This window comes from Hyperolius riggenbachi, chromosome 1, assembly GCF_040937935.1.
Source record: "Hyperolius riggenbachi isolate aHypRig1 chromosome 1, aHypRig1.pri, whole genome shotgun sequence".
NCBI classification, from domain to species: Eukaryota; Metazoa; Chordata; class Amphibia; order Anura; family Hyperoliidae; genus Hyperolius; species Hyperolius riggenbachi.
In genome coordinates this window covers 354,354,676-354,373,404 of record NC_090646.1, presented here as the reverse complement: position 1 = coordinate 354,373,404, position 18,729 = coordinate 354,354,676, and the positions used below count along the sequence as shown (strand labels likewise).

The 18,729-nt window shown below is 44.4% G+C and overlaps 1 protein-coding gene across 4 annotated transcripts in view; it reads left to right on the top strand.

The window, feature by feature from the left end:
- The window catches only part of NWD1 (NACHT and WD repeat domain containing 1), a 113,935-nt gene that overhangs the window by 79,638 nt on the left and 15,568 nt on the right, over nucleotides 1-18,729 (top strand). For all 4 annotated transcript variants that reach the window (XM_068234164.1, XM_068234161.1, XM_068234162.1 and 1 more), the window contains 4 exons: nucleotides 949-1,071; nucleotides 2,158-2,354; nucleotides 11,439-11,717; nucleotides 14,546-14,636. In XM_068234164.1, the coding sequence (XP_068090265.1) occupies nucleotides 949-1,071; nucleotides 2,158-2,354; nucleotides 11,439-11,717; nucleotides 14,546-14,636 (690 nt within the window). The remainder of the gene's footprint in view (nucleotides 1-948; nucleotides 1,072-2,157; nucleotides 2,355-11,438; nucleotides 11,718-14,545; nucleotides 14,637-18,729) is intronic.

Genomic DNA, 18,729 nt, shown 5'->3' with positions numbered 1-18,729 from the left:
GAAAAAAACGGTATACTTTTTCTGGCCCTAGGCCAAATGTGTTGTGACTCCCCTTCCTTGTGCAGCCCCCTCTTCCGTGTGTATTCATGTACTGCAGTCCCTCTTTTTCTTGAACAGCTCACATGGACATTAGCTTCCCTTTTTCTCTGTGTTGCTCCCCATTTGCTGCCTCCTCTTTCATATGTATCAACCTCTTTTTCATGACCAGGTGCCCCATTGGGCTTTAGTCGCCCAAGGCCCGGGCCTTAGTGGCCTTTCCAGAAATCCGTCCCTTGCCTGCAGGCTAGCAATGTGTAATTTTGCTATGTAGGTTTAAGGTGAGCAAGAAAATACTAAAAACATCACATATAGCAGATCTCATTTTAATGTGACCCAAGAAAAGCAGTCAAACTCCTTAGCATATTGAATGACTGTAATTAAAAACAAATGCTCATAAGACCCTATGAACTATGCATGCTCAAGCACACTCAGCTGAGTGTCAAATTCTTTTTAGGGTTACTGAATACCATATTTCAATTCAGTTTTATAGAGGCTGACAGATAAGAAGATAGATGTTATGGTTGATAGTCTTCATAAAATAAGGCTATGATATCTTATAATCAAATATAGTTTAACTGTATCTCATCTTCAACATACACACAGTATCCTATACAATAAAACCTAACTGTCCCTACGTCATCCACTTTCCCTGTCTGTCCGTCCGTCCGAAGCTTTTTCTGTACTGCGCATGTGCGCAGTACAGAAAGCAGTTGGGACGGGAGGTGAGGCCAGGGAGCAGGGCGGCCGTGTGCGCGCGCGGCAGGCGGGTGCGCGCGCACAGCGGGCACGCGCGGCGGGAGCGGTTAAATCACTACCTAGAGCCCGTTTTTAAATGGGCTTAGGTAGCCTAGTGTATGTATAAAGTGGGTTTTTAGTCTGAATTTACAAATGTTTCCTTTGTCCTTCCAGGAATCACTGTAATGGAAGTCTGTCCTGACAAGGATCTTGTGGTTGTGGGCTCAGACGATGGCACCATGATTGTGTGGAACATAAAGGACATTGAAGTTGTCCACATATTAACTGGCCATTCTGGTGGGTCACTACTTTTGAAAATATTCAAACAAACCTAAAGTTAAAATAAACTGATGAGATTAACAATTGTGTCTACGTCCAAATCCTGAATTGAACTTTCCTGGAATCTTATGGTCATACTTTGATTTTAAACATTAAAGAGCACTTGAAGTGAGAAGGATATGGAGGCTGCCATATTTATTTACTGTAAAACAATACAATTTGCCTGGCAATGCTGCTGATCTATTAGGCCACAGCACTGTCTGAATTATACGCCTGACTGAAACAAGCATGTGGATAATCCAGTCAGACTTCAGTCAGAAACCCGATCTGCGTGCTTGTGCTGGGTTTATAAATGTATTAGAGGCAAAGGATCAGCAGGACAGCCAGGCAAACTGCATTGTTTAAAAGGAAATAAATACGTCGGTTCGGTGTGCTTTAAAAACTGAAATTTCAAGATTGGAGTGTGACAGGTAAATGATGGCTGTTTTTTTATGTCCATTCAGATCCCAAATAGGCAAACCCTGACCTATTAAAGTTTGTTTATGTTCACTGAACTCAGTGTTCTTCAGCTACACAAGAGTGCCCCCTTAATAATATAAGTAGCCAGAGCCAGAGAGCTCTCCTACCAGTATAGGTACCAAGAGAGTAACTCCCCCCCCCCCCCCCCCCCCGTATAGGAAGCCAGACAGGGTGCCCCTATCCCCTATGCAAACTGTGCAGCAGAGGGGTATACAATTCACCTCCCCAGTATCCGGCAGGCACATGAGACCTCTGTTTTCATTGCCTCCTCCTAGGCGCTCCGTCTCTATGGTGAGAGCGTCATCTGTCACAATAGAGATGGAGCACCCTGGAGGAGACTATGAAGACAGGCTGTGTGTGGCCGGATCCTGGGGAGGTGAATTGTATAAGGCTCTGCTGCACTTTCTGCATATGCCCTGCCTGGTAGCTTCTCAGAGTGTGGCAAATTAACCCTGAGCCACACCCAGGAATACCGCTGAGGGGGGGAGCTGTTAAACATTGAAATACAGTTATCGTTATATACGGTGGATAGATTGATCTTAAAAACAAATCACATGTTTCTCACTTTGTTTTTGTTTTTTGTAGCTGGAGTACAGTGTGTAAAGGTTTTCCAGCAAGGAACTCGAGCAGTCTCGGGCTCCCTGGACAACACATTGCTTCTGTGGAATCTGGTAACTGGTAAAAAGTACTTGACTATTCAGGAAGACCACACAAATTATGAAAATGCTTACCTGCATGTGGATGAAAAGATTGGGATCATTTATTCAGCGTCTGGATCTCAGGTGGGACAAATGTCAGTTATTTTAGAGAGAAAATGAGAATGTACTCCATGCTATTTACTATCTTACTAAAATACCCACTTTACTAAAAAACATTATTATCTGAAGAAGGTAATTTACATACCTTACACTGCAATGTTAGTTGCAGCTATATTGATGTCCAGAGAGGGTAACTACAAGAAGTGTAGATGAACAGATTAGCACAGTCGCATCTGGAAGAACGCCAGGCAGCAGAGGTACGTAGACCTAGGACACTGGCATCTGTGTCTGTAACGATTGCGGAATCGTCTCCGTGGTCAGCGCACCAGACGTGCGCTGACGCGGCGGATTTCCTCCACAAGCGTATAATTGAGGACACCCAGGCTAGGTGCTATGCACCTGCAGAGGGAAATTCCTGTCGGCAGGTGGAGCTGTGGAGTGCAGAGGAACAGCTCCTCTGCCCTACCACACACGCCAGACAGGAATTGTACGAAGGGAAGAAACGCAATCGCAAGAGAAGCGATTGAGAGTGAGCACAGAGACAGATTGTGTGTGTGTGCATAAAATTAGTCGCCAACCCGCGACTGTGCACACACCACAGCAGATAAGAAGCAGGAACGCGATCGCGAGAGGTGCGATCGCCAGACGTGACACAAGGTTACAGCAAGGCGGAGCACGAGAGTAGCAAAGGCACAGCAAATAATACAATAAGGAGATACGGAAAATAACAAACGCTAGCTAACCGCGAACACCGCACTCATTCGCAACAGTGCACGCGGTTATGCGCGGTCTCCACGTGATAAGCACAATAGAGACAAGCACGCCTAACTAACCATTAACAGACAAACATGAAACAGAGGACGCGAGCGCTTGCTTAACGGTTACCTCACCGAGCCTCCAGCAAGCGCAGCAGACAAGACAGACACACGAAAACAGGGACAAGTGACAGAAGGATCCCCAGCGCTAGTGAAAAGTGGCTAGCGCGATCCCAGAAGACAGAACAGAAGGATCCCCAACGCTAGCGAAAAGTAGCTAGCGCGATCCCAGGAGACAGAGTAACAGAACAGAAGGATCCCCAGCGCTAGCGAAAAGTGGCTAGCGCGATCCCAGAAGGCAGAACAGAAGGATTCCCAGCGCTAGCGAAAAGTAGCTAGTGCGATCCCAGAAGACAGAACAGAAGGATCCCCAGCGCTAGCGAAAAGTGGCTAGCGCGATCCCAGAAGACAGAACAGAAGAATCCACAGCACTAGTGCAAAAAGACTAGTGCGATCCAGAGAAGATAATAACAGAACAGAAGGGCCTACCAGTAGCAACCGCTGCTCTGGTTAGCACCCCACAGACAGACAGAACAGGCAATACAAACAATACAACCTGACTGGGCTAGAAGGGGAGCCTAAAGCAACCCCCAGGAATTAACTATACTAGATAGCAATGGCTGACAATCCAGCAGTGTCCATCAGGAACAGACCATGGAAGGGAAATGTCCAGCAAAGCATTCTGGGAGCAGAATGCTTTTATAGTGCCAGTCATCAAAAGAAGGCAGGTAACGGATTTGCATGACTAATGTATGCAAATCCCTCAGCAACACAAGCTGCACAACTGACAGAAGGTCTCCTTTCCAGAGTCCTGCAGCAACCAACCTAAACAATGGTCAAAAGGCTGCCTGCCTGCCTGCGCAGGCAGCTGAGCGGATTCTCACAGTAGCCCCCCTCCTAGGGTCGAATTCCAGACGACCCTCAAAACTGATATCTCCAAACCACTCTAACAGAAGACTCATGAAGGTCGGGGCAGTCCGACAAGGTCCAATTCCAGAGTCAGTCCACCCGAAACCGACCTCATCGGAAACAGAAGCCACCGAAACATGCCCATCAGTACTACCAGTCTCAGTATAACACCCATCAGGACTGTGAACGCCAGAGAAGAAGCCATCAACACCCTCCAGACAATACCCACCACCTTCCAAGGAGCGTCCGAAAATACCAAACCTGCCACAATACCTGTTCGAAGTGTCCCGTACAACACAAAAGCCACCGTTGATCTTATCCAGGGTACCAAGCAAAATCTCTCCCGGAATCTCCCAGAACCTTTTGAAGCTCCACAGAGATCCCAAGAGGGTAGAACAATCACCAGGCTCACATGGAGAATTACCAAGAACCCCCATGGAACCAATGACAATTCCAGATTCAAAATTACGAGGACACCCATCAAGATCAAGACTTTCAGGGACCACTTCTGGGCATGCAAGCAGGCAGGCCATATCAGAGCATGTCTCCACCGAGGAAGCATCTGAGTACACTGGTAACCGAGGCACACTTGGGCTTTCTGGGTCACAGAGCACACTGGGGTACACCAGCACAGGAGAAACCTCAGGACATGTCGGGGAACTGCCAACCTCAGAGTCCGGCACGTCAAGACCAAAACCAGTACCGGGCAGAGAAACATCATGAGTGGAGGTCACAGGCACTGGACTTTCAAAAGAAGACTCGGATACAAATTCAGAAATTTCTGTGACAATAATATCATCATTGACTACACAGGCGTGAAGCTCCATCAGAGCTGAAAAGGTAGCCAGCCAGGCAGCAATGCCTACTGAAGTGGGCAACACCTCAGAAGGACTTGGGGGGCAGGAGACGTCTCCTACAAGTTCTGCACCCTTTGGGAGGAACTCGGAGATCTCCAGGAGGTCAGACAGGACCTCAGGAACATCCTTTTTCAAGTTTCCTAAGAAGGATTCTGAACTATCCATGTTACAGGGCAAGGCTTGAACTTTATTTTGTGAACCGGGCAGATGTCCCAGGGAAGGTTCCACCATAAACTGAGACTGAATTTCATCATCAGGACAGGGATACACAGAAATATCTAGTGAAACTAACTCTGACTTTCTGAGTTTTGTTTCACTGCAGGGAAATTCCTCCATAGCAGTCAAACCAGACTGCAATTCCAAAATAGCAGAGAAACAGGTAACAATGGTTGCAATACCTAGACGAGCCTCTAGGGACACTGCAGGAGATTTTAAACAAGGTAATATTGGCTCATCCAGATTACTGGGTGGAGAGTCAGTACTTACTTCAGAATCAGACTCGCAAATGTCAATGCGAGTGGACATAATGTCTTTATTCATGATACAGGGCAGGCTCAGAGACATCTTCTCTGGACAGAGCAAAGGTGCTTCAGTATCAGGTTCACAAAACCAAAGTGCTGTCTCATTCTTAGACTCGGCTAACGATGTCGAATCCGAGGAGACAGAACGCAAAATTTGCGAATCCACAATCGCTTTAGGTTGCGAAACCGAACACTCCATAGACAGGGATTCTGAGGTCTCCAGGCTGGATTGCTGGATCTCAGAAACGCCAACTGACAATGTACCTTTACAAACGTCACCTGAATGACGTACACATAATTCATTCAGAATCATTTTCCACATACAAATCAGCGGACTCACAAAGTCAAATTCACACCCCTTTTTTTCTCTTAAGGCGGAAGCATAACTTATACATGCTCTCAAGACAGATTCACTTCTGGCAATGTAGTACTCACAAAACGACTCTGAATCGTTCTCCAATTCATACGCCAACGCTTCGAGCTGTTTTTTCTGGAACGGGGGCTCCCATTCACACCTGACTAGGTCTGAGCATTCATACTGAACCATGTTAGGGGAAGTTGTGACAACAACATGAGGAATCATATTAATTTTACTCTTGAAACTGCATAGTTTGGGAATTTTCCCCATAGCAAGATCATAGATGGAGGATCTTAAAGTAGTACTGAGAGAAGAAGATCTGTTTTTACATGACAAGGGATCACACAAATCATTGACAAACCTGACACACTCACGCCGATCACAATCGACAGGAACATCTGAGAAACCGGCATCAGATCGCACAGATTTAACCTCTAAACAAACGGGAGAAACTCCATCAGAATTCACGCAGGTGTCCACAGTCGAGGCACACCCATTCATTTCAGGTCGCACAGTGTCCAAACTCACTTGCTTTACCCCAGAAAGACAGGAATAATCATGTGACAATGGTGTCTCTTTATTGGAAATAATTGGTTGGTGTGTGTGCAATTCGTACAAAATAGTCTGCCACACATAAATCACCAGATCCACATCACACTCATCACATTCATCAGAATCGATCAAAAGGTACATAGAGTCGAGACAATCATTCAGGTCATCCACGCTCTTTGCGATATAAAAATCGCAAAAGGCTTTCCAATCGAAATCAAACTCTTCCAACAAGGCCCCAATCTCCCATGAGGCAAATGGCGGTTCAAACAACCCAGTATCTTGGTAATCTCCATATGGGTTGGGGTCAGGAACGAGGACAGACTTTTTAACTGCTTTATTGTAGTGTGCGATCCTACCTATAATAGGATCCACATATGCCTTTGCCTCAGGCAATGACATCTGAACAAAATCGAAGGTTCCCTCTGCCCTGGGAATTTTGGTTTGGCTGGACATTCTGTAACGATTGCGGAATTGTCTCCGTGGTCAGCGCACCAGACGTGCACTGACGCGGCGGATTTCCTCCACAAGAGTATAATTGAGGACACCCAGGCTAGGTGCTATGCACCTGCAGAGGGAAATTCCTGTCGGCAGGTGGAGCTGTGGAGTGCAGAGGAACAGCTCCTCTGCCCTACCACACACGCCAGACAGGAATTGTACGAAGGGAAGAAACGCAATCGCAAGAGAAGCGATTGAGAGTGAGCACAGAGACAGATTGTGTGTGTGTGCATAAAATTAGTCGCCAACCCGCGACTGTGCACACACCACAGCAGATAAGAAGCAGGAACGCGATCGCGAGAGGTGCGATCGACAGACGTGACACAAGGTTACAGCAAGGCGGAGCACGAGAGTAGCAAAGGCACAGCAAATAATACAATAAGGAGATACGGAAAATAACAAACGCAAGCTAACCGCGAACACCGCACTCATTCGCAACAGTGCACGCGGTTATGCGCGGTCTCCACGTGATAAGCACAATAGAGACAAGCACGCCTAACTAACCATTAACAGACAAACATGAAACAGAGGACGCGAGCGCTTGCTTAACGGTTACCTCACCGAGCCTCCAGCAAGCGCAGCAGACAAGACAGACACACGAAAACAGGGACAAGTGACAGAAGGATCCCCAGCGCTAGCGAAAAGTGGCTAGCACGATCCCAGAAGACAGAACAGAAGGATCCCCAACGCTAGCGAAAAGTAGCTAGCGCGATCCCAGGAGACAGAGTAACAGAACAGAAGGATCCCCAGCGCTAGCAAAAAGTGGCTAGCGCGATCCCAGAAGGCAGAACAGAAGGATCCCCAGCGCTAGCGAAAAGTAGCTAGTGCGATCCCAGAAGACAGAACAGAAGGATCCCCAGCGCTAGCGAAAAGTGGCTAGCGCGATCCCAGAAGACAGAACAGAAGGATCCACAGCACTAGTGCAAAGAGACTAGTGCGATCCAGAGAAGATAATAACAGAACAGAAGGGCCTACCAGTAGCAACCGCTGCTCTGGTTAGCACCCCACAGACAGACAGAACAGGCAATACAAACAATACAACCTGACTGGGCTAGAAGGGGAGCCTAAAGCAACCCCCAGGAATTAACTATACTAGATAGCAATGGCTGACACTCCAGCAGTGTCCATCAGGAACAGACCATGGAAGGGAAATGTCCAGCAAAGCATTCTGGGAGCAGAATGCTTTTATAGTGCCAGTCATCAAAAGAAGGCAGGTAACGGATTTGCATTACTAATGTATGCAAATCCCTCAGCAACACAAGCTGCACAACTGACAGAAGGTCTCCTTTCCAGAGTCCTGCAGCAAGCAAACCTAAACAATGGTCAAAAGGCTGCCTGCCTGCGCAGGCAGCTGAGCGGATTCTCACAGTGTCCCTCTAAAGAGTGCACTAAAGATGAGTCTGCACACTCCAATGTGCCAATCAAGTAGGTTTACTGTGGGTACAACTGCATTAAATGTCATACATGTCATACTCTTACCTGCATATAAACTTACTTAGTTGACACATTGGAGTATGAGGAGGACTCATCTTCATTAAACAGAGGGTAATTTCATCACCCGATAAATTTTGTTATTAGGCGGCACATAACTCATTCTTGTATGGACTGTGATTTTTCCCAGAGAGCAGATGCGTTTCCCATATAGCCTCTGGTGAAAAATGCATCTGCCCCAAGCACCAATCGAACCACAATGGCCCATCGCAGTGGACACTACACTGTCCACTCCCACTGGCCATTAGAGTTCCACCTCAAAGAAGACCGTAGCCTCAGCTTTCACAATGATCAAACTGTATAGTAGAGAGGATGGTTGAAAAACTGCTACTTTATACAGCCCTTAAGCAGAATTATTGTCATATAGTCATTTTATTACCTTCTAAAACACTGTTCTCAAGATAATGCTAAAAATGTTTTTGTTTGCCGTTACTATGTGACTAAGGTTATTGCTCTGCCCAACTTTGTCCTTTTGTACCTTTGTTTACATCAGTGTTTCCCAACCCGGGGCGTAGCAATAGCCATAGCAGCCATAGCAGGTTCTATGGGGCCCTGGAGTATAGATATGCCAATTGGTATTCATCATCAACTTCCTTGTGTTTTTTCAACCTCTGACTTTGTCTCACGGCCCATGAACTACCGTATGTGCAGTGATTGCATGACAATATAAATTGTCCAATTAACTCATATCCATAGGGTAGGGGAAGATGGCATTGCTTAAGAATGCATACATCCAAGGGCCCCATGAAAGTTTTGCTATGAGGCCCCATGATGTCTAGCAGGAAACTGCACATACAGTATTCATAAGTGCAGCCATTAGTGCCTCAGCAGTTCTGATTAACTACCTCTGTGGACCTCCCCAAAGTATGCACTGTTGGTGTGCTTTGAGGTCTGGGTTGGGAAACTCTTGTCTACATGGTGTTTCTCCAGTCCTACAATGCTGCAGTGCAATCACTGAAATGAAAATCCAGACATTCCTCAAAAAAAATATGGTCAACACTATAGTCTCTCTATAGTCAGCCAGTAGGGACATTAGTAGGATAAAAAGGGAAAGGGGAATAGGGTGGGGTAACCTAATCATCAGTAGAGATGGCCGGAACCATTCGCCGGGCGAATCTCTGTGGGCCCTGTACTACTTCCAGGTCGCTATGACCCGGAGTAGAACGCCTGCGCTGGCCCGGCAACAGGAGCGCGATATAGGACGCGCACCGCCGGGCCAGTGCAGGCGTTCTACTCCGGGTCATAGCGACCCGGAAGTAGTACAGGGCCCAGCTATGCAGGCATCATCAGGGGATACCTGATGACGGCGAAAGGCCGAAACTAGTCGGGACGAGAGCGGGCTATGCAGTTGAGATCGTTACCATTTTGTTGCTGAGTACCACAAGGGTGGGAAGTGATCTAGCCGGAGAGGGTCCTAATTGGTTTGGGACCCTCATTATGTGAGTGACTATGTACATATTTTATCCAGCATTTTGAATAAATTTTGTCTGAACAGTATCTACTGAGAGCACCCCTTTCTTTTCTTTTATTCCCTATACTGGGCTGCATGGAGCATATATCGAAATACCCAGGATATAGGAGGGGACTCTGGAGGTGGATTATCCATATGGCAACATAAACCCTGGCGCTGTGATTATACGTGACAAGTTTAAAATTATCACTTAGGAGAAAACTCAGGTGAAAAAGTGAATTGCATATGGGCCCTAGTTGTGTGACTGCATCTAAATGATGTGGTATTCTGTGTTTCTCTGGCTCTGATTTACTAAAGTTAGAAAGTAAAGAGCTTGGGTGAACCAGCAAACCTGGAATGTATTCAGGGGTGTAGCAATAGCCATAGCACCTGCTATGGGGCCCTGGAGCATGGGGGGCCCAAGTGGTACTTAATGTATTCACCATTCATTTTCTTGTGTTTCTCGCCCCTCTGACTTTGTCTCAGTGCCCATGAACTATGTGCAATGTTGATTGCATGAGAATGTAAATTGCCAATTAACTCATATAAACCATAGGGTAGGGGAAGGTGGCATTGCTTAAGAATGCCTCTATGTGAAGGCCCCATGATCTCTAGCTACGCCACTGAATGTATTTATTAAAAATGACTGTAATTGGGTGGCAGAAGTTTGTAGCTGTTGCCTGAGTCATATCCGATTATAGTGAGGTCACATACACTCCACTGCAGTGGCAACATTTTGCACTAAATCTAATGCTGGGAATACACGGATTAATCGGCCGCCGGATCGACTCCCGCCGTGTCCCCGCGCGTGCGCGCGGATCGATTACCGCTTGTCCCCGCCAGCGCTCCTTATCAGCTGCTCGATTCCCATTGTCCGCTGGCGGGGATCGAGCAGGCGGAGGTCAAGCAGCGTGATCGGACCAGCTGAATATTATCAGCTGGCCGGATCAGCTGCTCGATACATGGTACAGAAACGTACCGTGTATCCCCAGCATTAGACAACCAGGATATATTATAAATATCTTGCACTCCAAGTTGGTGAATGTAACTTAAACTGTATTACTGATATTTCATTCAAGATTTAGCTATCATCTCTATGGTTTGATATGATTCAGAGGAAAGTTGCAAATGTTTGCTACCTAAGAACAGGTAAGTTTTAAAATATCCCAGACAGTCCAGGTTTACTGGGAACTGCAAGCTGTCCACTGCTGTCTATCCTTAATAAATCCTCTCAAAAGTGAGATTAGGAGCGGCACACCTTTCCGTCCAAGGTCGGGTGCTGAGTCCAGGATGCAAAGCCAACATCCGATAATTGTAGTAAGGTTCAAGAGTGGGCTCGCACACCAGCTTCTCAGTAGAGCAAAAAAGTGTCGTTTATTGATCCATCATATGTCAAACACAAAGCATGACAATTGTTTCGGGGCCACTATGGGTCCCCTTCATCAGTTTGTCTGCACTTATCTGATGAAGGGGACCCATAGTGGCCCCGAAACAATTGTCATGCTTTGTGTTTGACATATGATGGATCAATAAACGACACTTTTTTGCTCTACTGAGAAGCTGGTGTGCGAGCCCACTCTTGAACCTTAATAAATCCTCTCAGTGCAGTCAGTTAATGCATTTATCAGTGGGAACGCCCCTTTGCTTATCTGCCCTGTAGGTCTGTGGCTGGAATATTGAATCTGGAGAACCTGTACTACACTTCTCACCTACAGATCCTGGCTTTCCCCTACAAGCAGCTGTATTTTCTCCACAGCAAATTGTGCTGACAGTTACAGATGGAGGAGCAGTGCACATGTGGGACCATTCAACAGCACAGATGAAGGGATCGCGTCAGATACCTGGTGTTGATGGAGAGAATGCAAGTCCTGTTTGTAGCTGCAGTATCCCCAGATACGGAAAGATGGTCCTTGGATTTAAAAATGGTTCCTTGGCAACAGTAGGTGACAATTTTCATATTTTTGAAAATCTTTTATTTTTTTATTTGTTATTTTTTTTGGGTTTATTAATTTATTTTAATTTCTGGCAGCATGATTAGCTCATTTTTCTTTAAAAATAAATATTTTCCACCTACAAATACAGTGTGGAAGGTCACAGTGAGTCAAAAGCTGCCCAGTCCTCCATCAATGATACAGACTTGAGTGTACAATCTTACCAAATCTATGTAGCAAAGGGTAACTAAGTGATTATGTTTGAATGGTAACTTGGGGTAGTCGTTCCTCAATTTACATGGATAAGGTAAGATTGTACGATCAGTTTTGTAGCATTCATGACCTTTAAAAGGCATGTGTATTTTATTAAAGGAATATGGGGAGAAGTTTGGACAGCGACAAGAGAGCTGCACTGTCCAATAATATTGGAATGCTGTACAAGTAGGTAAAGGAACTACAGAACCTGGCACCGTTGAGTACTTTAATTTTATCTAATGCAAAAAAGTACAAACCACCAAAACTGTGCGTTGCTAATTAATGCAAATTGACTAATATTTGCATGGAAATAGGAGGCTATACTTGGGCTTTAACAGGAGAAAAGCATGAAGAACTCTCCCAGTGTGGTCTCTACAGTGAGAGAGCTAGCAACAATTGTAAACATATCTCAGGAATATATTCTTGGTATGAAAAGTATGAAAAGTTGATTGGGTATGAAAAGTTCAAAGCCCCATGCACAGGAAAACTGGTTTCTGTCTCTTTAAGACCATATTTAGCCCATAGGCTAAAGGTGGCCATAATATATCTAACAATTTTACGGCCTGATCGACCATCTGATTCGATAATGTTATTGAATCAGATGAAAATCGGTGGCGCAACAAGTATGCCCGATTGACGATTCACACAATTTTGGGCCACAATCAGTCAAATGTATCAATCAAGCATGCTGAGAAATCTCGGGCTGATGTGGCCTATGAAGTAGGAGGTGGTAACGGTGTGCAATATTGCAATGGCTACCAAACATGACGGAATAGCACGTGGTGCGTGTGTGATGTCACACATCCACCGTGTGCTATATGGGGGTTCAAATGGGGAATTAACATTTGGGGGGACATTGGCCAGGCGGCAGAGGTGGCATCATAAGGCCGATTGCTGAGGGATTTCATAATGGCGGTGTATGGGCAACCAACAGATCTCTCTCTCATCATATTCCATCACACAGAAATCTGTCTCTTAGTTGATCTGCCCATATATGGGCACCTTAAAGGTGGCCATACATCAGATGACTTGGCCACCGATCGACCATCCGATTCGATTATTATAATTGAATCAGATGAAAATCGGTGCCGCCAAGTGCATGCCCGATTGACGATTCGGCTAATTTTGTGCCGAAATTGGTCCCATTAATCAATCAAACATGCAACAAGATGTGGGGCTGACTTGCTTGATTGGTTATGCTTTGGGAACGCGAGCGATATCAAGACGAGTGACGAATGTGACGAAACCCCCGATGCTGCCCCCCTAATGTACAATGTCCAGTGCACTATACATTACCTGTCCGCGGATGCCACTTGTCCTCTGCTGGCTCCGGGTGCTGTCCTTCATCCACACACACGCCGCCAACCACGTGGGGTGCGTGTATGGATGAAGGACGCAGTTCAGAGCCAGCGGCAGACATTGACAGGTAATGTATAGTGCATCGGGCACGGGGGGGGGGGCGGAAACATTACACTTTAGGGGGGCAGTGCTGGCGAGGCTGCGGATGCGGTGACACAAGCTGATTCCAGATTGATTTCAGTGCGAAATTGATTGTAAATCACCGGGGGTGTAGGGGCAGCCAACAGATGTTTCTCTAATCAGATTCCATTAGAGAGACATTTGTCTCTTGGTCAAATCTGCCCATCATGGCTAGATGTATGGCTGCCTTAAGAGATGAAACTACTACAGCACGGTGGCGTAGTGGTTAGCTCTCTCGCCTTGCAGCGCTGGGTCCCTGGTTTGAATCCCAGCCAGGGCACTATCTGCAAAGAGTTTGTATGTTCTCGCCGTGTCTGCGTGGGTTTCCTCCGGGCACTCCGGTTTCCTCCCACATTCCAAAAACATACAGATAAGTTAATTGGTTCCCTCTAAAAATTGGCCCTAGACTACAGTACTTACACTACATAATATAGACATATGGCAATGGTAGGGATTAGATTGTGAGCTCCTTTGAGGGACAGTTAGTGACAAGATATATATATATATATATATATATATATATATACTGTACAGCACTGCGTAATATGTCGGCACTATATAAATACTAAATAATAATAATAATACTTTTGTAGAAATAGGAGCTGTTCGTTTGTCCCTGCTTATTATGACTACAGGGTATAGCTCTAGTTGAGTTATTTCAACTTTTATGCTACGGAGGTTGCAGAGCTCTTATCTGTCCAGTTCAATATGATGAAGTTAGTACAAAAACTCAACCATACCCCTTACCTCTGCTTCACAAATTTGACAAATAAGTAATTGTAAAGTACCTTGTTCTCACCATTGTTATAAGGCATTTCAAGTGTTTCTAGCCTTATTTTAAGGTTTATATATGTTTCCAATGTGTTGTTTTCAGATTTAAAAATGTAAATATAGAAAACAAGAAATGTAAAAAAAAAAGATTAAAAAGATAATAAACTACAAGGGGCCCTTTCACTGTTTCCACTGCAGAGAGTACCAAGCAGTGCAGAGGAACATACCGTGTCAACATACAGTGCAGTGCACAGACATGAGGGAAATGGATACAATGTTCAGATCTGAATAATTAGCTTCCTCTTAACCCATTTACATTTCTGTACATCAGATTTCCACTGGAGGCGCTGTATCAGCTGAAAAAATGCCATACGCTGTTATCTTTGTAGCAGTCTCTGACGACGAATCATTATTTGCTGCAGGTAAGTAGAAATGTTTTAACACATTTTTTTTAAACATACATTATTGACTTTCTTGTAAATACAGTAATATACTCCAAAAAATAGAAACATCTGTTAGTCATGCTTTTCCATTGATTATAGTATTTTCACTACCAATGATGCAGAATGAGCATGTAAATCAGATGCTTTTTAACTTGCCCCCTTGTTTCAGGTCAGTGCTGCTGAAGCTAAACATTCAGTTAAGGTAATCTATAGCATATTTGTTATAGCATTATTATGTTTCATTTGAAACAAGAAATACAGTGAAATCTCAGTTATCCAGAACTCTGTTAACCAGAACTCTAAAGCAACCAGAAAAAAATATCTATCTTGCACGATGCATAAAACGCATATGCAAAAAAGAGGAGCGAAGAGATTTGTGGGCCAGGGAACAGCCTATACAGTAGTACAATATTGGTAAGATTTACTGATACTCTACTATTTACCGTTTGCAATAGTAAAATATCGGTAAAGGTGACCACACATCAGATGACTTGGCGGCCAATCAACCATCCGATTCGATTATTATAATCGGAATCTAATGAAAATCGGTGCCGCAAAGTGCATGCCCGACCTACAATGAGACCAATTTTGAGCCGAAATTGGTCACATCAATTGATCGTACATGCTGCAAGATGTAGGGCTGACTTGCTCGATCCGTAGCGGCGAGTGAGATCGGGACGGGCAATGAACGCGACAAAACCCCCCGGCGTTGTTCCCCCTAATTTAAAATGTCCCCCCGGTGCCCAGTGCGAGCTATACATTACCTGTCTTCAGCCTCCGCTTGCTCTGGGCTTCCTCTGTCCATACATGCGTGCCACGTGGTCGTCTAGTAACATGAGCATGTGTGTCTGACTTCACACACGCACCCTTACTAGGCAACCACAGGGAGGCCCACAGAACCCTCCCCCTTCCAATGCCTAACTCTAACCACACTTCCCCCACTGATACCTAATCCAAACCAACCCCCCCCTCCCCCCATGTCTAACCTTAAAACTCCCCTTCCTGATGTCTAACCTTAATCACCCCACCTCAAAATCCCCCTTCATGATGCCTAACCTTAAACCACCCCCCTACGCCTAGCCATTTTCCTTCAATGATAGCAATCAGTCCAGGCCCTGACACAGCAAAGCAGCCCCAAACCATGATGCCCCACCACCATACTTCACAGTTGGGATGAGGTTTTGATGTCGGTGTGCTGTGCCTCTTTTTCTCTACACATTGCCTCAATTCACTAAGCTTTATCAAACACTTTATCGCTTTATCAAACAATTATCGTTTGAGAATTGACATCATGAGTAAAATCTAATTTTGAATTCACTAAGGTGTTATATACAGTGATGTGAAAAATGATTTGCCCCCTTCCTGATTTCTTATTCTTTTGCATGTTTGTCACACTTAAATGTTTCTGCTCATCAAAAACCATTAACTATTAGTCAAAGATAACATAATTGAACACAAAATGCAGTTTTAAATGATGGTTTTTATTATTTAGTGAGAAAAAAAACTCCAAATCTACATGGCCCTGTGTGAAAAAGTGATTGCCCCCCTTGTCCCTTGTTAAAAAAATAACTTAACTGTGGTTTATCACACCTGAGTTCAATTTCTGTAGTCACCCCCAGGCCTGATTACTGCCACACCTGTTTCAATCAAGAAATCACTTAAATAGGAGCTATCTGACACAGAGAAGGAGACCAAAAGCACCTCAAAAGCTAGACATCTTGCCAAGATCCAAAGAAATTCAGGAACAAATGAGAACAAAAGTAACTGAGATCTATCAGTCTGGTAAAGGTTATAAAGCCATTTCTAAAGCGTTGGGACTCCAGCGAACCACAGTGAGAGCCATTATCCACAAATGGCAAAAACATGGAACAGTGATGAACCTTCCCAGGAGTGGCCGGCCGACCAAAATTACCCCAAAAGCACAGAGAAAACTCATTCGAGAGGCCACAAAAGACCCCAGAACAACATCTAAAGAACTGCAGGCCTCACTTGCCTCAATTAAGGTGAGTGGTTACGACTTCACCATAAGAAAGAGACTGGGCAAAAACAGCCTGCATTGCAGATATCCAAGGCGCAAACCACTTTTAAGCAAAGAGAACATTAAGGCTCGTCTCAATTTTGCTAAAAAAACATATCAATGATTGCCAAGACTTTTGGGAAAATACCTTGTGGACCAACGAGACAAAAGTTGAACTTTTTGGAAGGTGTGTGTCCCGTTACATCTGGCGTAGAAGTAACACAGCATTTCAGCAAAAGAACATCATGCCAACAGTAAAATATGATGGTGGTAGTGTGATGGTCTGGGGTTGTTTTGCTGCTTCAGAAACTGGAAGGCTTGCTGTGATAGATGGAACCATGAATTCTACTCTCTACCAAAAAATCCTGAAGGAGAATGTCCGGCCATCTGTTCGTCAACTCAAGCTGAAGCGATCTTGGGTGCTGCAGCAGGACAATGACCCAAAACACACCAGCAAATCCACCTCTGAATGGCTGAAGAAAAACAAAATGAAGACTTTGGAGTGGCCTAGTCAAAGTCCTGACCTGAATCCTATTGAGATGTTGTGGCATGACCTTAAAAAGGCGGTTCATGCTAGAAAACCCTCAAATAAAGCTGAATTACAACAATTCTGCAAAGATGAGTGGGCCAAAATTCCTCCAGAGCACTGTAAAAGACTTGTTGCAAGTTATCGCAAACGCTTGATTGCAGTTATTGCTGCTAAGGGTGGCCCAACCAGTTATTAGGTTCAGGGGGCAATTTCTTTTTCACACAGGGCCATGTAGGTTTTGAGTTTTTTTTCTCACTAAATAATAAAAACCATCATTTAAAACTGCATTTTGTGTTCAATTATGTCATCTTTGACTGATAGTTAACGGTTTTTAAAGAGCAGAAACATTTAAGTGTGACAAACATGCAAAAGAATAAGAAATCAGGAAGGGGGCAAATAGTTTTTCACATCACTGTATTTATCGAATGTTTTATCGATAAAACATTCAATAAATCTATAACACCTTAGTGAATTCAAAATTAGATTTTACCCATGAGGTAAATTATCAAACGTTCGATAAAGTGTTTTATAAAGCTTAGTGAATTGAGGCCATTGTGTGTTTTGATGTATTTATTTAGAGTCTCTTCGTTTAAATACCTTCAACATCAGCTGTCTCGGACCGCACTTGTCTTTATCACCTTGGGAATTTTTACAGCCGTCAGCAGATTTCCACAGAATTGAAATGACCGAGCAGTTAAGACTTTTATTGTATCAAACAGTGATACACTGTGCAAACTTTGTTACAGAAGCTTATTTTGAAAGGAGCATCAAAGTAACGGGAACACACAAAGCAAAACGGACATAAGCATATAACAAGATGGATATGGAGCAAAGCTAAAATTAATATGAGCGCCATCTACGACATTTAGGGATACATCTTATATATGGAAAAACCTCCAGATTAACAAGTGTTAACTAACCACACACCCCTGAAGGTGGGATATGAGTGGGTTCCAGGTTTCTCCCCTATTAGACAATTGCTATTGGCTTGTATGACTCTGTGACAGCTGTCTACTGCGCAGTTGCAAAAGCCATGACCATACTGAGAACCACCTCTGCCCTGTACCTTCAATACCCAGAATTTAATGTTGTAGAACACAGGCAAGTGTTTACACTTACCAATCCCAGGCCGAGACAGCCATTCTGCACATCGAGTAGATAATGGTGCATTCTATAGTGGAAACCATCCCTTAACAAATAGGCTTCAATTCACTAAGCATTACCACATGCGGTAAAGCAGAAAACAGCCAATTTTACTAAACATTCTGTGAAATGTCAATTCACTAAGGATGGTACCACATGGAAAACTGAAACTGCCAGCTAGTGAGGTAAATTACAGACTTGTGAGGTAAATACCTCACAAATGTCAATCACAAAGATAAGTGCATGTGGTAAAACAGATGAGATGTTTGGTACTTTTCTCCAGCCTGTAGCTGTCAGTAACAAACAGCCATTCAGAAAGTTATAGTAGGGAGGGTATAGATCAGTAAAAAGGTGAAAACTAATTAAACTATTCAGGAAAATAA